The 20,466-nt window shown below is 40.1% G+C and overlaps 1 protein-coding gene across 1 annotated transcript in view; it reads left to right on the forward strand.

Moving 5' to 3' along the window:
- The window catches only part of ranbp9 (RAN binding protein 9), an 89,524-nt gene that overhangs the window by 54,470 nt on the left and 14,588 nt on the right, over positions 1-20,466 (forward strand). The window contains exons 8-11 of the mRNA XM_072283657.1: positions 666-774; positions 1,835-2,031; positions 16,088-16,241; positions 17,150-17,271. Coding sequence (XP_072139758.1) covers positions 666-774; positions 1,835-2,031; positions 16,088-16,241; positions 17,150-17,271 — 582 coding nt within the window. The remainder of the gene's footprint in view (positions 1-665; positions 775-1,834; positions 2,032-16,087; positions 16,242-17,149; positions 17,272-20,466) is intronic.

Raw genomic sequence — 20,466 nt, forward strand, 5'->3', positions numbered from 1 at the left:
AACCTGTTAAGCAGATCTGTTAAAGAATGAATGGATGTTCCTTTGAAACTTTGAACTCTGACAATTGAAGTGGAAAAATCAAGGATTGTCCTGTTTACATGAAACTTTTCATTCAACACTTTGTTTTTGGAAAGAATTCAAGACATTTCTGTTTATGTTGAAGCAAATTACTGAAATGCTTGCCCATACTTAGGTTACCTTCAGTGGAACGTGTAATAGTTTGGCATTTATTTTGGCATAATAACTAATTCTGTCCAAAAACATGTTATATACACTCATAGTCATCATTTTAGGTTAGCATAAAATGTAAATTCAAACTTCAAGTTATGGAACTAAATAATGTTCAGAGAGACTAGTTGGCATTGCTATTTGAAAAAGATTACTTTAGAAATGTTAAAAATTGCAGTGTGTATGGTGTTCAAAGTGATCTTATTCTTGCGACAGCATTTGTTGTTACTTTCTATTTGTAATAAATTTGAAGCAGAGAAGGCAAGTTAAAATGTTGTGCAGTCCTAACAAAGGTGAGGGTTAGTGTAAGTTTGACCTTCAGTCAGCATCTTATTTGCTTTTAATAACTCAACTGTATATTAATGCCAAAATAACCGCAATCCTTATTGGTGATATTAAAGATCGGCACATTGAACTTGTAATTTTTTTTTTGAAAGGAATTCAGAAGTTGGTACTGGCTGGAAGAATGGGAGAAGCAATTGAAACAACGCAACAGCTATATCCAGGTCTTCTTGAAAGAAAATCCAACCTCCTTTTTATGCTAAAGTAAGTTGCTGTATATTCTGTTTGTTAGCAGTGTTGAGTGACTGTTACAGTTACATGATTTTTTTTTTCCATTTCATTCCTATCAACCTACTTGATATTTTCTGAAATAATTTGTGATCATTGACAATTGGTACTGGGCTTAAAAAAAAAACACTCACATCCATTATTGAGTACATTAAAGCTAGGAATGCAAAGGAATTGTGCTTTGTAACAAGCAACCTGCTGATGGAACTCAGTAAATCAAGCAGCATAGGTTGGAGGAAAGAAATTGACACTTCAGATTGAAATCCTGCGTCAGGACTGAGTGGAGAGGTGAGGTGGCCAGCACAGAGAAGAGGAGTGGCAGGAAAGGATTCTAATGTGATTGATGGATTGACGGGTGTAAGATGACTAGCTTCTAGTGCCAGGTATGGGAGGTGAGTTGTGTTGAATTGGATGACTGGCAGATAGATGGAGAGCTGCCACAGTCTTACTCCAGCTCCACTCTTATACTACCTGCTTGTACCCTTCTTCAATCCACTAATTACCTCAGAATTCTTGCCAGTCCTCTGCTTGCCATTTTCCCACTCTCAGTCCTGATGCAAGGTTTCAGCTGAAAACATGAGCTCCTTTCCTCTCACTGATGCTGCTGGGTTGCTCCAGATTTCAGCATTTACAACCCCTTGTTTCTGAATTGTTGAGTGGTATTCCTGAAGCCTTTTTGTGCCAAAATTACTTTGTCTTCTATTAAATGTTCTAAGCAATTTGGTACTATTTAAATTAGAACTTCTTTGGAGTAAAAGTAATTGAAGATGTGAATGTGGTAATCTTTAGTGCTTAGGCAGGAATTCCCAACCTGGGGTCCATGGACCCCGCGGTTAATGGTAAGGCTCATTGACATAAAGGTTGGGAACTCCTGGCTTATCGTACTGATTTACGGGCATGGACCCAAATTAAAACTGTTGAAGCAAAAGGCAATTTCGTTAATGAGCTATGAGGATACAGATATGTTTTGAATTTGACAATTGGTGTGCCATTTATGTAGTTTTGAGTGGCTTTTTTTAATTTGTATTTATACCAGAGTCCGCCAGTTTATAGAAATGGTAAATGGAACGGATAGTGAAGTACGGTGTCTAGGAGGCCGAAGTCCAAAGTCTCAAGACAGCTACCCAGGTAGCCCTAGAACCTTCAACAGTCCCAGCATGAGTCCCAGCCATGGAAGCAATATCCACATCCTAGCAGCATGCAGAGGGAATGGTTCACATAGTCACTTTACAGGTACAAGCTTAGAATGATAGAATTTGCAGGAAATATTAACTTCTGTAGTAGTTACTCTTGCAAGGAAAAAATGCAGCATTTACTTGATTGATGACTGGAGTGTACTTTATTGAATCTGTTATGGCTAAATGTGAAAATGTTGAAAATAAAGCTCATCTTGTATAGAAGAAACTGCAACCCATGCACTCAATTTGCAAATAGAACTGACCTTTCCATGACACTACAAATAATTTGAACGTGTCCTGTACCAGTTAGATTCATAGGTTCCTTACTTCGTTCCTGATAAATATTTTGATCACTTTAAATCTATACCATGCTGCTATTGAACTCAATTGAAGATATGAATGTGGTAACTTTGTTTGTTTTGGCAGGGGTTCCCAACCTGGGGTCCATGGACCCCTCGATTAATGGTAAGCAAGAAGAAGGTTGGGAACCCCTGGCTTAGAGAGAAATGGTGATCAATTTCTGATCTCTTACAAAACTTCATATTGGCTAATGTTTGTTTTCCTTTAAGTTCAAAAGCAATAGGCACTCAATATATTTCTTGTTTTTCGAGAATGAGTTTCAAAGCTAACTTTGCAGAGTATCGAAAGTCATTTCAGTTCAGTTCTGCAGCAGGAAGCACTTAACTATGCTTGTATATTTAGTCATAAAAAGTAAAGGGTTAATCATCTTGGAGAATTGCAGTACATGGATTCTGAATTTCCATATCTCGTAAGTATACTATTTTGATGTGGGCAATCCGTATGAGGAAAGTTGTGCATACTGTGTTAATTAGACCATTGAGCGCTTTAACAATTGTTTGGTCATCAAATTAATTTAAGGTGTGGGTTTTAGAATAAATTTAGGTTCTCTATTTTAAACTTGTGGCATCCATTAGTTGATTAGTATTTTGCAGTATTTACACTGAGACAATATGGCAAGTTAATGCCCTGGAAGAAAGCCAACGTACATTTACCTTTCACTGAGTGTGATGTTTTCACATTCACCAAAATGGCGCTGGCAGCATACAATGACACATTGCGGGCAGCTCACAAAGCTAATGGATATGCATATTCTGATCTGTTATTGCTGCAATCTGCAGCCTGTAATTCCCCTTTAAGAAATGTACTTTTGGTTCATCTAAATGCATTAGCAATCGTATGACCTCCTGATGAGGCTGAAGGACTTGGTGAACTTGGCACTTAGTAATGCCCCTGGAAGCGACCCTGAAAATGAGGTCATCAGAAGGGTGGGGGGGGTCAAGGAGATTTCAGTCCAGACTGAAGCAACAGGGAACATGACCACTGCTCCCTAGCATCCTCCTAACCAATGTACAGTCATTGGAGAGCAAAACAGAGGACCTTAGGGCAAGTTTGCTGTATCAAAGGGAAATAAGAGATCGCTGCATTCTGTTTCATGAAGACATGGCTTGTCCCTATGCTCCAGCCCAAGGGGCCTGTCGGTGGTATCCAGAAAGGGCAGAGGTGGTGGGGTCTGCTGCATTATAAACTCGTGGTGCTTGAATGTAGCAGCCTTGTTCTTCTGACCTGGAGCATGTAATGATTGTAAAACCATTCTGCTTACTGAAAGAGTTCTCTGCCATAATCCTGGCTGCAGCTTAAAAGCAGACATCATGCTAGTACTCAATGGATTAAATGCCATGATTAACAGACAAGAAACTGCCTACTCTGATGCATTTCACATCCCTACTGAGGACTCCAATCAGGCCAGCTGGATGAAATCTCGGCCCAACTACCTGCAGCGGCAGAGGACCCAACGCTCGATCACTGATAACTCCCATCAAGAATGTCTGCCGTTCCATCCTTCGACTGTGTTTTGGGAAACCTGGCCTTCTGGCTATCTTCCTACCAGTATACAGGCAGAAGCTAAAGAGCAAGACACCAGGTAAGGACAAGAAATAGATAGTCATGGGTTGCAGAGAAGTGGCTATGGGATTGCTTCAAGTCGAGGGACTAGGCCATGTTCAAGGACACATTAGAGGACCGGAATGAATATAACAGCATTGTCATGGACTTGATAAAGACATTCATGGATGAGTGTGTCCCCACAAAATCACTGTGTCTTCTCCGAGCAGAAGCACTGATTAAACTAAGAAATTCAAATCTGCTGAGGGCTGGTCTGGCAGCTTTCAGGACTGGTGATCCAGGAAAGTGCAAGAGGTCCGGGTATGACCTCTCAGATGCAAAGTGACATTTCTAGACTAAACCTGAACCACAACCTCGACAACCCTGGCAGGGCTTGAATGTCATCACCTCCTACAAAGCAGATAAGCTGAATACCTTTTATGCTCTGACTGACTGAACATAGAGGCCCCTTCACGTACCCTGTTCAGCCCGGCTACCCTGTCTGAGACTGATATGAGAGCATCTTTCAGGAGGGCAAATCCATGGAGAGCATCTGGCCCAGGTGGTGTGCCTGCCCAAGTACTGAAGACCTATTCTAATCGGCTGGCCAGAGTGATTCTAGACATCTTCAATCTCTCACTTTCGGCAGTCTGAGGTACCCACCTGCTTCAAACGGGCTTCAATCATACCGGTACCCAAGAATGATGTGGTAACGTGACTCAATAACTATCATTCAATGGCGCTTTGATCTACTGTGATGGAATGCTTTGAGGAGGTGGTGATAAAACATATTCCTGCCTGAGAAATGACTTGGAACCGCTCCAATTTGCTCAACAGGTCAACAGCAGATGCCATTTCATAGACCCTTCCTTTAGCTCTGGAACACCTGGACAATGAAAACGTATACATACCCCTTCATTGACTCTGCATTCAACACTATCGTCCCCTCAATTCATCATTAGCTCCAAGACCTGGGTCCATGCCTATCTGTGCAACTGGATCCTCTATTTCCTCCCTGGCAGAACCCAGTATTATGATTGGTAACGTCTGCACACTCACCATCACCGTAAGTGCACTACCAGGCTGTGTGCTTCGTCTCCTGTTCTCTCATACCTATGATTGTGTATATATGCTGTATTTAAATTTGCTAACAACAGTGTTGTTGGCCAAATCAATTGTGGTGACTAATTGGCATATAGGAGGGAGATTGAAAATCTGATTGAATGGTGCACCAACAGAAACCTTTCACTCATGAGGAAGAAGCTGGAGCTCCATGAAACAGTCCTCATTAAGGGATTGGAAGGTAGAGAGGGCCAGCAGCTTTAAATTCCTTGTTGTTATCATACCAGAGGATCTGGTCTAAGACAGCACTTAAAGTGCCATAGCAAAAAAAAAAGCACAGCAGTGTCTCTGCTTTGTTAGAAGTTTGCGTAGATTTGGCATGTCACCAAAAATGTTGACAAGCTTACAGATTCACAGTGGAGAGTATCCTAACTGGTTGCATCACAGCCTAGTATAGAAACATCAATGTCTAACAATGGAAAAGACAAAAAGTGGTGGATACCGTCTTGGGCAAAACCCTCCCCACCACTGGGTGTATTTACATGGAGCATTGCCACAAAAATCAGCATCCATCATCAAGGACCCCTACCATCCAGGCCGTGCACTCTTCTCGCCACTACCATCGGACAGGTGGTATAGGACCAGAGCACCAGATTCAGGAACAGTTATTACCCTACAAGCGTCAGGCTCCTGAGCTGGCAGGGATAACTTCAGTCATCAGTTTTGAACTGTTTCTGCAACCTACAGACTCACTTTTAGTTGCGCAATTTCTTTTCCACATTGATTGTTTCAGTCTGTATATTTTGTAAATTTTACTGTTTTCCTGTAAACGTCTGCAAGAAAATGAATCTCCAGGGTAGTATCTGGTAACATTTACGTACTTATGTAATGTACTTTGAACTTTGTCCCACATGTTGTTGAGATACTCATTCTGATTTTCAAACCACATGGCTAATGAAATGGCTGTGCTTTCCATGGGAGAGCCAAAAATACATTTAAACCAAATACAAAGAGGAGTTTACTGAGCAGGCTCCAATGCTGTTAATCACCAAGTGCATGCACAATCATGATTGCAATGTAGCGATATACACAGATGAGTCTACTTATTTCTCTCTCAACCAAGTAATAAGAATTGTTAACTTTGTTACTGAATATACTGAGACCTTCAGGGACCAAACAGAACCTTTGCCATTTTATCAACTAGACTTCTCTGTTCTACCTTTTCTGTGAACCCTTTGGTTCACTCTGTGAACTGTTTATGAGTTGTTCTCTGAACAGTTCATGAAGTTTGCTACCTCCTGGAATAGGTGTTTTCTCTTTTTTTTTTTTGGAACAATTCTTAGCTTTGCATCCAGGTTGGTTTGGGTACCATGGTATGGTAGCAGTTAGCGTGATGTTATTAAAGCTCAGGGTGTCAGGGTTCGGAGGTCAGTCCTGGTATCCTCTGAGGAGTTTTTATATCCTCCCTGTGGAATATGTGGGTTTCCTCTGAGTGCATTGTTTTGATCCCGCAATCTAACAACATACAAGTTAGTAGGTTAACTGGTCATTGTAAATTCTCCAGTGATTACACTGGGGTTAAATCAATGGATTGCTGGGCAGCACAGCTCAAATGGCTGGAAGGGCAAATTCTGCACTGTATCTCTAAATAAAATAGAAATTTAAGTAAGTTCTCTTTATTCCAAATATTTTTTCTCACAAACGTTGCAGATACATTAATGTTAGCTGTAGTAAGATTGTCCATTGAAACGAGTTTGAGAGTTCCCAAGGTTAAGGCTGGTACTCGTATGATCTCCAGATGTATATCCTAAGACAGCAGCAGCACAGGAAGCATACAATGGTCAAAGTAAAGTTTATTGTCGCATGCAGAAGGTGAAATGAAAAACTTGCTGCAGTATTCCAGGTACATACCACTGGACACAACATTGACAAGCAAACCATTATGTTGTGTAATTTGTTTATTTAATAAAGAATGTATTTAGAACAAAAAAGTCCAATGTAATGCAAATTGATCAAAGTGATCATAGTGTTACTATTATACTGAGGTAGTGATTAGGATTATAACGGAATAAGTGATTCCAAAATGAGCAATTTTCCATATTCTGTGCTAATTCTGCCCAGTCTATTAAACATGCTTATTGTAAATGTCTGCAGGTCTTACAATCAGTTTAAAAATAACTGGTACATAAACTCACAGATTTTTGTGGAGATGTGAATTAGTTTTAAAGGTCATGAATTTGAGAGCTTCTACTTCCCGTAATTTTTTTACTGATATCTGATTCAGATACACAGCACATGTGCAGCTTTGGTTGTCTTATTTACTGAGCACCACAAGACTTTTCTGCAGTATAATAATTGGAACCAGGGTAGCTGTGCGCTAACTATTGTCAACCTTTTATTCTGATGAATGTTAAGGCCATCAATCAAAAATTTGCTTATGTCAAATTAAAAGTGATATTTATCTAAACAAGTTTGAAACAAATCCTCTTTGCATAATCTTCAACATATTCCATTTTCTTAGTGGCACATGTGTATCTGGGGACAGAATTAATGCCAAGAATTAACATTCATTTGGTAATGTAAACCTTTGAACTGGTGGAATTAACTGTAAAAATGAGATCTAAGTTCGGTGTAAATGATTGCTCATTGTCTTTTACTTTACCTACTTGTTCGGCAATGCTAGAATAACCTATTAGATAGATCAGTCTTTTCTACTCCCAACCACCAACCCCTACCACCTGCAACTAAATTTTCCTTGTTAAGCAGTCAAATAGAGGTTGGGTGATTAAAATGTTTTTTTTTTAGTGAGAACTATAATAATGGACCTGAGCATACAGCATGATCTAAATAAAAGTTCATATTTCAAAAATGTCACTGGGACTCTGCTTGTATCCACCAAGTACAGTTGAGTTGCTGCTTTGTCTTTCCTGTTCTTTGGATCGGCAGAACAAGTGCTATATATCAGGATGACACTGTCAAACAAAATGTTTTAATACTTAAATGGTTTTAGTTGCTGATGCAGATCCTTTAGTGTCTCTACAGAGATGCCATCAGACCTAAATGCTTATAAATACTGGGCAAGTTAAAATCCTTACAGATTTCATCTGGTCTGGATATTGCCCAGACAATATCCTGAAGTATTTTGACAATTTTAGAGATTGTAATTGAGATTAATCCATGGTGATGGTATCTTAACAGTTACTCCTGAATGCTGACACATCCAGGCACAAGCACAGCAGATCCAGGATGTGCCAACTTCTCCCCCCCCCACCTTTTAGTTACTTGGAAAGATCTTTATTTGCTTGCCACCGCTCCTGTGAGAAGAAATTAGTATTCCTTCCTCGCAAGAATTTTAAACATGATTTTTCAACATCTCAACAAGTAGAGGCAAAGTTCTAATCCCTTTCCAGAGTATTTTCTTTCTTCTGGAAATCAAATGTTTTATTAATGAAGTAATTGGTGTGTTAGAAACACTACCTTCCAAGTGAATAATCTGAGGCTTCGTCTAGTGGAAGGGATAAAAGTCCATGCATTGTATATATTGATGTTTTAATAGTGATACTTTGTATCCATTGGGTTATATACTAATTATAACCTACTTGGAAATTACGAATAAGGAATTCCTTGGTTTCCGTTGGAAAAGAAATTAGATGATATGGTGTCCTTTGACATTTGGAGATCTAAATGCCTTGCAGTCAAATCTAACAACTTGAAGTGCTACATGCACACAAATGTGGAGGGACTCCACAGTTCAGGAGCATCTATGAAAATGAATAAACAGTTGACATTTTGGGCCAAGACCCTCCATAAGGACTGGAAAAGGAGTGGGAAGACATCAGAATAAAAGGTGGGGGAAAGGGAAGGAGGTCAAACTAGAAGGTGATAGGTGAAGCCAAGTAGGTGGGAAAGGTTAAGAGTTGAAGAAGGAATCTGAAAGGAAAAGAGTGGATCATGGGAGAAAGGGAAGGAGGAGGGGAGCCAGTTGTAGGTTACTGGCAGATGAGGGGAAGACGTAAGAGGCCAGAGTGGGGAATGGGAGAAGAGGGAAGGGGAAAAGTAGAAAAAGAGGATAATTACTGGAAGGAGAAATCAATATTCGTGCCATCAGATTGAAGACTATCTAGATGGAATGAGGTGTTGCCCTTCCACCCTGAGAGTGGCCTCATTGTGGCAGAATACAAGACCATGGATGGACATGCTGGAACAGGAATAGGGATATGAATTAAAATGATTGGCCACTGGGACACTCTGCCTTTGGCAGATGGAGAGGAGGGGGAGCACTGTTGTAGTATGGCAGACTGACCTGTACCTTGCTGAGCCAGGTGGCAACTCTCAATAATCTCTTACTTACCCTTTGAAAAAGACTCCACTCAGGACCATCAGGTCATTGTCTCCTGCACCATCACCAACATATGACATCAATAATGTATGACTGTGACTAAATAGTCATAGCTGAGGCAACACCTTCACTTTGAGGTTTCTGATGCTCCTGTACATTGGAGAGACCTGATATAGATTGGGAGACATCTTTGAGCTCTTTCTGATCCATCTGCAAAAGGTGGGATTTCCCAGTGACCAACCAATTTAATTCCTATTCCCATTGCTATTCCTTATTCTGGCACCTACCTCCTTCCTTTCTGGTCCCGATGAAGGGTCTTGGCCTGAAATGTCGACAGTTTCTTCATTTCCATAGATGCTGCTTGACCTGCTGAGTTCCTTCAGTATTTTGTGTGTTGGACTTTAAAACATAGTCCTTGTTCTAATGTTAAAAATATTTTGATGTATAACAATTATAATTTCCATATTTTTACTGCCATATTAATGCCACTGCAGCATGTCTGTTCATGTCATGTGATTTTTCATGCGTGCTGAGGACTGATCATGAGATGATACACAAAATGCCCAAAATGTCGACTGTTTACTCTTTTCCATAGATGCTGCTTTCCCTGCTGAGCTCCCTCAGCATTTTGTAGGTATTACTTTGATTTCCAGCATCTGCAGATTTTCTCTTGTTACTGGTCATGAGGTCTTGATCCAACTCATCTGAAAAATGACATGCCTAGCTGTATTGTATTTTGAAAGCAATCTTGATTACATTTGATTCAGAATTTTATTCAAATGACCCACTTTACAAATTTCATGCAGAAAGCAATGTCTTTGCCATATGTCAGATCTTGGCGAGATTCTCCTGGGATTTTTCATGGGTCTGACATTAGTTTATTTGGTGCATATAGGTGAGAATTGTTTAATGGATTCAAAGCAAAGTTGAGGTAAAAAACAGGTCCTTGGGTTGGCAGCCTGTGATTAGAGTTGCTGTGTGGATCCTACCCCAAAGTTTCAAAATGTATTTCAATGAATAACTATGCTGCAAGACCATTCTTGCCATAGAGAAAGTGCAGTAAGCATTCACCAGACTAGTTCTTCAGTTGCTGGATTTGTTGTATGATGACAGACTTGGGCTTGAAATTAGCCTCTGGGTGACATTGCAGTGCCCAAAATTCTTAAAAGGGTGGAACAGGTTTGACTTAGGCAAGTTATTTCTCTTGGCTGAAGAGTCGTTTACTAGGGACCACAATCTCAAAGTAAGACAAAAGGCTGCTGAGATTTTCTTTGGAGGTTGGTGAGTCTTTATTATTCTCCACCCCAGAGAGTAGTGGGGGCACAGGAATTGTTTGTGTTCTGAGCCGGGGTAGATGAATTCTCAATATTTAGGGAATTGTTTGATATGGGAACAGGGTAGGAAAATGGTTTTAAGATAGGAAATTAAGCAAGGTCTTGTAAGATGGAGCAGACTTTGAACCCAGTAGCTAATGCTTGTGATCTTGTGATTTTAGGGTATTTGAGTGTGTCCATTTCCACTGGTCATATCCTGTGAATTAATATGCTATCTGTTTCCACCTCTCATAGGCTCTCTCCCTTTACATACTTAAGTTCACAACCTTACAGTAGTTCAGTTGTCTGCAGTGTTCCCCTAATGAACTTGCTCCTCATGGGAAATACTACTTTTTGCCTAAGATCTCAGTTGAAAGGCATGGTTTTCATCCATACTTAACCCCACCACCATTCATCAAGCTCTTTATGCAGTTCCACCCATTGTTCTTAATCTACTGGTTTTGTTTTGGGCTTAGTACCATAAATTGTAGGAACTCCCACTTATAAAGTAATAGGAGCTTACAGTAAAAACAGTTGTGCAGGCAGCAAATTGATGGTTTAATTGTTTCAGTGATTTACCTTTGACCCAGAGGATAGCTGATATCTGGATTTACATTGCATTTGACTGTTGCACTATTTTGCAAGGTAATTTGATCTTATTTCACTTGTTCTGCAGGAGCAAACATCTCCAGGATTGGTTGCATTTCATAAATTGTGCTGTATTACTGTAGTACAGTATGGCCAAGTGAAATAGGAATTGATATGGGAGGTGAGGGGAGTAATGAATTGAAAGTATTGTATATGAATGCATGGAGTATAAGAAATAAAGTGGACGAGCTTGAGGCACAGTTGGAAATTGGTAAGTGTGATGTTGTGGGAATAACAGAGACATGGCTTCAAATGGACAGGGCCTGGGAAATGAATATTCAAGGATATATGTCCTATCGAAAGGACAGACTGATGGGCAGAGGGGGTGGGGTGGCTCTGTTGGTGAGGAATGATATTCAGTCCCTTGCGAGGGGGGGCATAGAATCAGGAGATGTAGAGTCAGTATGAATAGAACTGAGAAATTCTAAGGGTAGAAAGACCCTAATGGGAGTTATCTACAGGCCCCCAAACAGTAGTCTGGATGTAGGGTGTAAGTTGAATCAAGAGTTAAAATTGGCATGTCGCAAAGGTAATGCTACAGTTGTTATGGGGGTCTTCAACATGCAGGTAGACTGGAGGAATCAGGTTGGTACTGGACCCCAAGAAAGGGAGTTTGTGGAGTCCCTCCAAGATGGATTCTTAGAACAGTTTGTACCGGAGCCTACCAGAGAGAACGCAATTCTAGATTTATTGTTGTGCAATGAACCGGATTTGATCAGGGACCTCGAGGTAAAGGAGCCATTAGGAGGTAGTGACTATAATATGATGAGTTTTAATCTACAATTTGAGAGGGAGAAGGGAAACTCAGAAGTGTCAGTATTACAGTTGAACAAAGGGAACTATGGTGCTATGAGGGAGGAGCTGGCCAAAGTTCAATGGAACAATACCTAGCAGGGATGACAGTGGAACAGCAATGGCAAATGTTTCTGGGAATAATGCAGAAGGTGCAGGATCAGTTCGTTCCAAAGAGGAAGAAAGATCCTAAGGGGAGTAAGGGAAGGCCGTGGCTGACAAGGGAAGTAACGGACAGTATAAAAATAAAAGAGAATAAGTATAACATAGCAAAGATGAGTGGGAAGCCGGAGGATTGGCAAACTTTTAAGGAGCAACAGAAAGTGACTAAAAAGGCAATACGCAGAGAGAAAATGAGGTATGAAGGTAAACTAGCCAAGAATATAAAGGAGGATAGTAAAAGCTTCTTTAGGTATGTGAAAAGGAAAAAAAATAGTTAAGACCAAAATTGGGCCCTTGAAGACAGAAGCGGGTGAATTTATTATGGGGAACAAGGAAACGGCAGATGAGTTGAACAGGTACTTTGTATCTTTCTTCACTAAGGAAGACACAAACAATCTCCCAGATGTAATAGTGGCCAAAGGACCTAGGGTAATGGATGAATTGAAGGAAATTTATATTAGGCAGGAAATGGTGTTGGATAGGCTGTTGGGTCTGAAGGCTGATAAGTCCCCGGGACCTGATGGTCGGCATCCCAGGGTACTTAAGGAGGTGGCTTTAGAAATCGTGGACGCATTGGTAATCATTTTGCAATGTTCTATAGATTCAGGATCAGTTCCTGTGGATTGGAGGGTGGCTAATGTTGTCCCTCTCTTCAAGAAGGGAGGAAGAGAGAAAATAGGGAATTACAGACCGGTTAGCCTGACATCAGTGGTGGGAAAGATGCTGGAGTTAATTATAAAACATGAAATTACAACACATCTGGGTAGTAGTAACAGGATTGGTCCGAGTCAGCATGGATTTACGTAGGGAAAATCGTGCTTGACTAATCTTCTGGTATTTTTTGAGGAAGTAACTATGAAAATGGACAAGGGAGAGTCAGTGGATGTGGTCCCACATAAATGATTAGTGGGCAAAATTAGGGCACATGGTATTGGGGGCAGAGTACTGACATGGATTGAAAATTGGCTGGCTGACAGAAAACAAAGGGTAGCAATTAATGGGCCCCTTTCGGAATGGCAGGTGGTGACCAGTGGGGTACCGCAGGGTTCAGTGCTGGGACCGCAGCTGTTTACAATATATATTAATGATTTAGGTGAGGGAATTAAAAGTAACATTAGCAAATTTGCCGATGACACAAAGCTGGGTGGCAGTGTGAAATGTGAGGAGGATGTTATGAGAATGCAGGGTGACTTGGACAGGCTGGGTGATTTGGCAGATGCAGTTTAATGTGGATAAATGTGTGGTTATCCACTTTGGTGGTAAGAACAGGAAGGCAGATTATTATCTAAATGGAGTCAAGTTAGGAAAAAGGGAAGCACAACGAGATCTAGGTGTTCTTGTATATCAATCACTGAAAGCAAGCATGCAAGTACAGCAGGCAGTGAAGAAAGCTAATGGTATGCTGGCCTTCATAACAAGGGGAATTGAGTACAAGAGCAAAGAGGTCCTTCTGCAGCTGTACAGGGCCCTGGTGAGACCACACCTGGAGTACTGTGTGCAGTTTTGGTCTCCAAATTTGAGGAAGGAGATTCTTGCTATTGAGGGAGTGCAGCGTAGGTTCACAAGGTTAATTCCCGGGATGGCGGGATTGTCATATGTCGAAAGATTGGAGCGACTGGGCTTGTATACTCTGGAATTTAGAAGTATGAGAGGGGATCTTATTGAAACATATAAGATTATTAAGGGATTGGACACGCTGCAGGCAGGAAGCATGTTCCCACTGATGGGTGAGTCCAGAACCAGAGGCCACAGTTTAAGAATTAGGGGTAGGCCATTTAGAACGGAGTTGAGGAAAAACTTTTTCACCCGGAGAGTGGTGGATATATGGAATGCTCTGCCCCAGAAGGCTGTGGAGACCAAGTCTCTGGATGCTTTCAAAAAAGAGATGGATAGAGCTCTTAAAGATAGTGGAATCAAAGGTTATGGAGATAGGGCAGGAACTGGATACTGATAGTGGATGATCAGCCATGATCACAGTGAATGGCGGTGCTGGCTCGAAGGGCCGAATGGCCTACTCCTGCGCCTATTGTCTATTGTATTATTAAACAAGTCTTGCCTGGTTACTTAATATTACTGTGCTGTTTAATTACAATTTGGGCAGATTAGTCTGCTAAGTAGGAGGAATAGCTCCTATTCACGTGATAATTTTCTTTATGGGCATGGCTGTGACATATCTGTTTCAATCCTTCTGGGGATCCAACATGTGCACCAATCCTAAAGCATATCTGTCCAGTAACATGAGAAAATTGGAAATTAATGAGAGATTGTATTTAAACTTTGTCCTTCAAGTACCATTGTATGTACTGTCACACAATTATTGGGTATTCTTGTTCTAACCTACCAGTAAATTGTATTTAAACTGTTGTGGTATTTATGACAACATTGATTGTTAACTCAAATGTAACCAAATGTAAAGGGTTTCTTTTTTTTATGTCACTGCATAGTCATATTAAAATGGCTTCTTTGTTATGTTATAATTGAAAGGGCTTCTTTGTTATGTTAACTGCTGAGAAAGTCGTCCCGCTAGCAGTTTGTTTGGATCACGTTACTGATAAGAAGATGTTACGAACCAATTGGGATAGTTGTTATGCTTTTTGTGTGACTGCAAGATATTGTATGCGCGGGGTTTTGGGGCAGAAGTCGGGAGAGGGAGACAGAGGATAAACCAGGTGCGATGAGGCCGCTAACGGGGTCGGACCCTGAGCGGGGTGTTCGGCACGGAGACAGAATCGTGTGGAGCGTCTGGTCGACCACCGTTGTTGGTCCCAGGTAGCCGGTCGAGGAGGTCTAAGGGGTCGCGGGGTGAAGAAGAAGGGTCCTGAGCTCCAACTGTTTGTGCACGAAGAGATTGAACTTTTGATAAGTGTGGCACCTTTTATTTTCCTTCTATATTTTATTCTCTATTAATTATATAGTTCCAGTAATATCTATAAACTGTAAATCATTTAATCGTATCTGGTGTATTGTCTGTTATTTGGGCGGGGTGGGGTACATCACACAGCATCCACACAAACTGATAACCCAGTTTGGCGGGGCCAAGGGCTGTTTCCCTAGATGATAGCGAGCCGAGCGACCCTGAGGTTTGGCAGGGAGGCTACACAAAGAACCTGTAATGTTGGCTCCTTTAAATGTCTGGCTATTATACTGAATATGAGAGATATAATCCCTCTATACCTGATCTTCTTCCCCAGACTGAATTACAGGGTAAAAGCTTCGCTACAAGTGCACGGCAACTCCCTTACCTAGTTACAGTTTGGTTCATTGACCTGAAATATTGATTGTTTCTTGCACCACAGATGCCACTTGCTGAAAATTTTAACGCTATTATGTTAGAGATCGCACTGTGTAATATTTTGTACAGTTCAGAAATTTCGATAATTTGTGTATCTACTAAGTTTCAATATTGAACTCTTAAGCTATTGTAGACATCTTTAAATCTATTTTAAGTGCCAGGAATCAGTAAAATTATGCTTTGCAGTGGCTTCTTGTAAAACAACAAAATTGAAGTAATTTGTTCTGTATTTTCAATTTTTGACTTCAAGCTTTTACTTAGCGATCAGTATCAATGTTTGTGTCCTACATTTTATTAGGTGAAAGGTTGGTACTTTTTATCTACCATGTTCTTCACTTTCACTCGGTTTAATGACTATCTTTAACTGAAAACTATACTGCACAAAAACCTTTAAGATTGAGTGAAGATTGATAATGGTGTGATTTGTGAGCCTGTCCAATTTGATATCAAAATCTGTATTGATGGTCTTTCCTATGGGATCATTGTTTTCAATCGTACTTTCCTTGTAGTTCTACTTAATCTCTGTTACAAACTGTGTACAGTCTGTATTGAAGTAATCAGTCGAGAAAGTATAATAACCTTGTGTCCTATCTTTCGACAGGTTATGAAAATAATTGTAGCAATGGTATAATATCCATTAAAGGCCATCAATCCAGTAGTCACAATAAGCATCCAACCTCGTGTTTAAATACTTCAGAATTAAACAGTATAAATGCTGCAAGATCTCAGCAATCAAACAGTTGTATTAGAGACAAGTAAGTGTTTTAGTTTAATTTTAGTTCTGCTTTTAAAGTGATTACTGATTTGGAGATTACTTCAAACACTTTTCTCTTGGTTGTTACTGATCAAGGTTAATGTACTAGGATCATTAGACCGATTCAAGGGCGGAATCAGTACAACCTATTTCCTAATTTACAGTAGCATTTGTCAGATTGTGAATTTAATTACAAATGTAATTTATTGAAGGTTTTGAGAATTGTGAACTAAAGATTTTCCCATTCTTTTATTTTGTGCTGTAAGAAACCATTCAGTCCATCAAATCATTAGCTCTTGGGACATTCCTATCGGTTTCATTCCATCCCCTCATATCCCTGTCGCATACTCTCTCATAGTCAGGTCAAATGATTTGCTCCGCACTGATTTTCCTACCCCAACCAACCAGCTTTGAGTAGCCAGCTTACTTGACCAGTCACCACACATTGGGATGTGGGAAGAAACTAGAGCACCTAAGGGAAATCAATAGGAGCACAGAAGAGAACATGCAGACTCTATACCATACCAATCGGACAAAAACACTACCAGACGCGCAAATAGACAACTGTACTGAATGTCTCAAACAATAAAGAAACAGTTTCTTCTTTGTTGGAGATGGGGTTGTTCAACTTTTCATAATCTGCTATTGAGCCATCAGACCTGGTGGGGTCTCCTGTCTGTGGAGCACCTGATTAAGGAACTTTAAACTAGTTGTTCTAGAATAATCAGATTACATTAATACAAGTGGAAATATAGTCAGTTGTCTGCAAGCAATGGGCAAGATGGTGGAGTGATAAAAAGTAACTGAATGTGCTTTGGTCTTATTGTTATTTCAAATGTATTAGACAGATTTTTAAAGGCAGCAGTGCATATTTTTAAAATATGTGCATGTTTTGTTTTTATTCTCCAGTAATGATATAGATATGGAGACTGAACACTACAGCAATGGGGTGGCAGAGTCTTCATCAAATGGTTTCCTTAATGGCAGTTCAAAACTTGATCATGATATGGACGAAAATGATGCAGAAATGGGTATGAACATCTAAGTTTTACTGGGTAAAGGCGGGCTGTGAGAAATTTGTTCTGATAAAGGTCAGTGCACTAAATATTTTTTGTTTTTCTCCATTTTAAGATTAACTGATTAATATAAATCCACCGGATTTCAGCATCTTTTGTTTCAGTATGGGCTTTCACTTTTTATGACATTAATGAGCTGTTTTAACATTAAACTTTTACTAAATATTTGTGTGCTTATGAGGATAAAAATGAGCATTGGTTTTGTTTTATAACTAAAACATAAAACGAATTAAAAGGAAACAGAGAGCTGGAAATGAGCATCTTAGTTTTACTTTTAATTTAATGAGATGCACACAGGTGAGTGATATGGCGTGATGACGTATGCCATTCACGTACTTTTACATATAACCTGTAATGAATGATTTAAATGAACAAGAATGCTTAATCATATATAATTGAATATTTACAATATTGCTCAAAATATTAAATACACAACACTCCTCCCTGCTTAGCTATGAACTCCCGCAATGTAGAATGCATCTTAATTTGCATATGTAACATGTTGCTCTCTATTTTTGTATGTATATAATATAATTATATATATTTTTAAAAATACTGTATAATACAATTACTATATAGACCCACAGCATAGTAAATTTTAAATTGTTGCAATCGCTATGATTTAATCGCTATGGAAGATTTCTTACTCTTTCGGGACAATGTATTTCCTGAAAGGGGGTTGGGTCACTCTGCTTGGCAGATGAGTCTTCTGTTGTGAAACAATCTCCGTTTCTGGGGCCTCCTTTGTGGTGGCTGTAGGAGTTGAACCTGGGACTACAGGAAGTGTTTCTGACAGCTCTTGCCACCTTTCTTCTGGACGTGTTGGCATCCCAAGCAGTACATGGCAAGCTGCTTGATCTGTTGATCTATCATAGGCCACCAGATGAAGTTTCAGCCCAGTGCTTTCATTTTGATCACGCCTAGATGACTGGCATATCCGGCCAGTGGTGTAGTGGCATCAGCACCGGACTTTGAGGCGAATGGTCCAGATTTTGAATCCAGTCAGCTCCTTGCTTGCTTTCCATCTGTACTGGATTGAGCCTTGAGATAGCAACTCGGCCTTATTTAAAAAAAAAAAGTTAAGATTTTACAGAAGCATCAAAAATGCCACCCAAGTATTACAAGGTGCGAAAAGGAACAACAAGTTGACCGGCATGTAGTTCCTCCAATACTTTAGCTTTCAGCTTTAATGGTACAACCACTCTCAATCCCCACACACGGCAATGCCTGCCAAGGGCACACTTTTTATGCAGAGTGTGGTGAGTGCGTGGAATGGGCTGTTGGTGATGGTGGTGGAGGCAGATACAATAGAGTCTTTTAAGAGACTCCTGTATAGGTACATGGAGCTGAGAAAAATAGAGGGTTATGGGTAACCTTAGGTAATTTCTAAAGTAAGTATGTATGTGGCACAGTATTGTGGGCTGAAAGGCCTGTATGGTGCTGTAGGTTTTCTATGTTTCTATGAATTTGATCTTGTGATTGTGTCCTCCAAGAAACAGAGCCCATCTCTACATTTGTGCTGCTGCTGTTAGTGGAACACCCTTCTGTTGATTGAAAATTGGCACGAGTGGTTGATGATCAATAACGAGGATAAACTCTCTCCCAGACAAATATTGGTGGAAAGGTTTTATATCCCAAGCCAGGCTCAAGGCTTCTCTGTCAATCTGTGTGTAATTTTTCTCTGCAGCAATAAGGGAATGTGATGCAATGTCAATGGGGAATTCACTTCCATCACTCATAACCTGTGACATGACTGCACCTAACCATAAGGCGAGGTGTGACAGGCAAGCTTCACTGGATGACGTGGATCATAATGTGTGAGTACAGTGACGTCACCTTTTGGAAAGTCACCTCGCACTTTGTCCATTGCCATTTCTTCCTGATCTTAATTTTCTTTTGAATTCAAGGGGTGTGGAGTACAGTAGCCAAGTTTGGCAAGAACCTGTTACAGTAATTGACAAACACTAAAAAGGACAGCAGCTTTGACATATTCTTTGGCCTTGGAGTATCCATCACTGCTTGAATTTTCTCAGCGCACTTGTGTAATTCTTGTGCGTCAATGGTGTGACCACAGTAAGTGATTCTTGATTTAAAGAATTCACACTTGATGGATTGCACTCTGAGTCCATAATCTTCTAATCTTTTTAACACTGTCTTGAGATTTTGGAAATGTTCCTTGTTATCCTTACTGGTAACAATGTGTCATCCAGGTAACATTGAGTACCTGGTCCATAGCTTTCTGCCAGAGTGCTGGTGTAGATGCTACATCAAAAATAATGATAGTGCAGTGTTAAAGCCCTTTGAGTGTTTATGCTGAGAAACACTTCGGACTCTTCTTCCAACTCCATCTATGATAGGCCTTAACGAAGTCCACTTTGCTGAAATGTTTGCAAAGATATCCTTTGTCCTGGGTGGAAAGGGTATTAATCTACTTTTAATACTGGGTTGATGGTGACCTTAAAATCACCACAATCCTAAAAGACCCATTCTTCTGGGTTACTGGGACCACTGGAGTTGCCCAAGGGCTCCAATCAATCTTGGAAATAATTCCTTCAGCCTCCATGCAATCTAGTTTACTGGCTACTTTATCACAGATGATATAAGGAACTAGGTGGGCTTTGTAAAACTTGGGTCTGGCATTTTAATTTAACACTACCTTACTCTTGATGTGTTTGAGTTTCCAGTGCCATCCTTAAACACTGCTGTGGCGTCATCTTCTTATTTTTAATTTGACATCTTGCTTAATTTGCTCTCATTTGACTCTATTGCAGGGGATGTGACATGCAAATAGTGGATGAATCTCCAATCAAGTTGTAGTTGTCTCAACCAATTACAGCCCAATAATGCTGGCCTTCCTGTTTTTATAACATACAAGCCCAGTGTGGGGCTTTCCCACAGGAATTATCTTTCCTCCAGTATTAGTTCTTAGTTGATTATCTGCAGGCTTCAGTTCAGTATCTTTGAAATGCCACAAACTCATTTTGTGGAATGACTGTAACAGCTGAGCCAGTGCCCAATTCCATTTTAATTAATTTGCCATTCACTTCTAGTGTAATCTATATTGCTTGTCTATTGTTTATTTTCAGATTGTAAATTTCTCAAAGATATCCATTGCTGTATCACTCTTATCATTATCAGATTTTCATCAAC

Source organism: Mobula birostris, chromosome 19, assembly GCF_030028105.1.
Source record: "Mobula birostris isolate sMobBir1 chromosome 19, sMobBir1.hap1, whole genome shotgun sequence".
In the NCBI taxonomy this organism is placed as follows: domain Eukaryota; kingdom Metazoa; phylum Chordata; class Chondrichthyes; order Myliobatiformes; family Myliobatidae; genus Mobula; species Mobula birostris.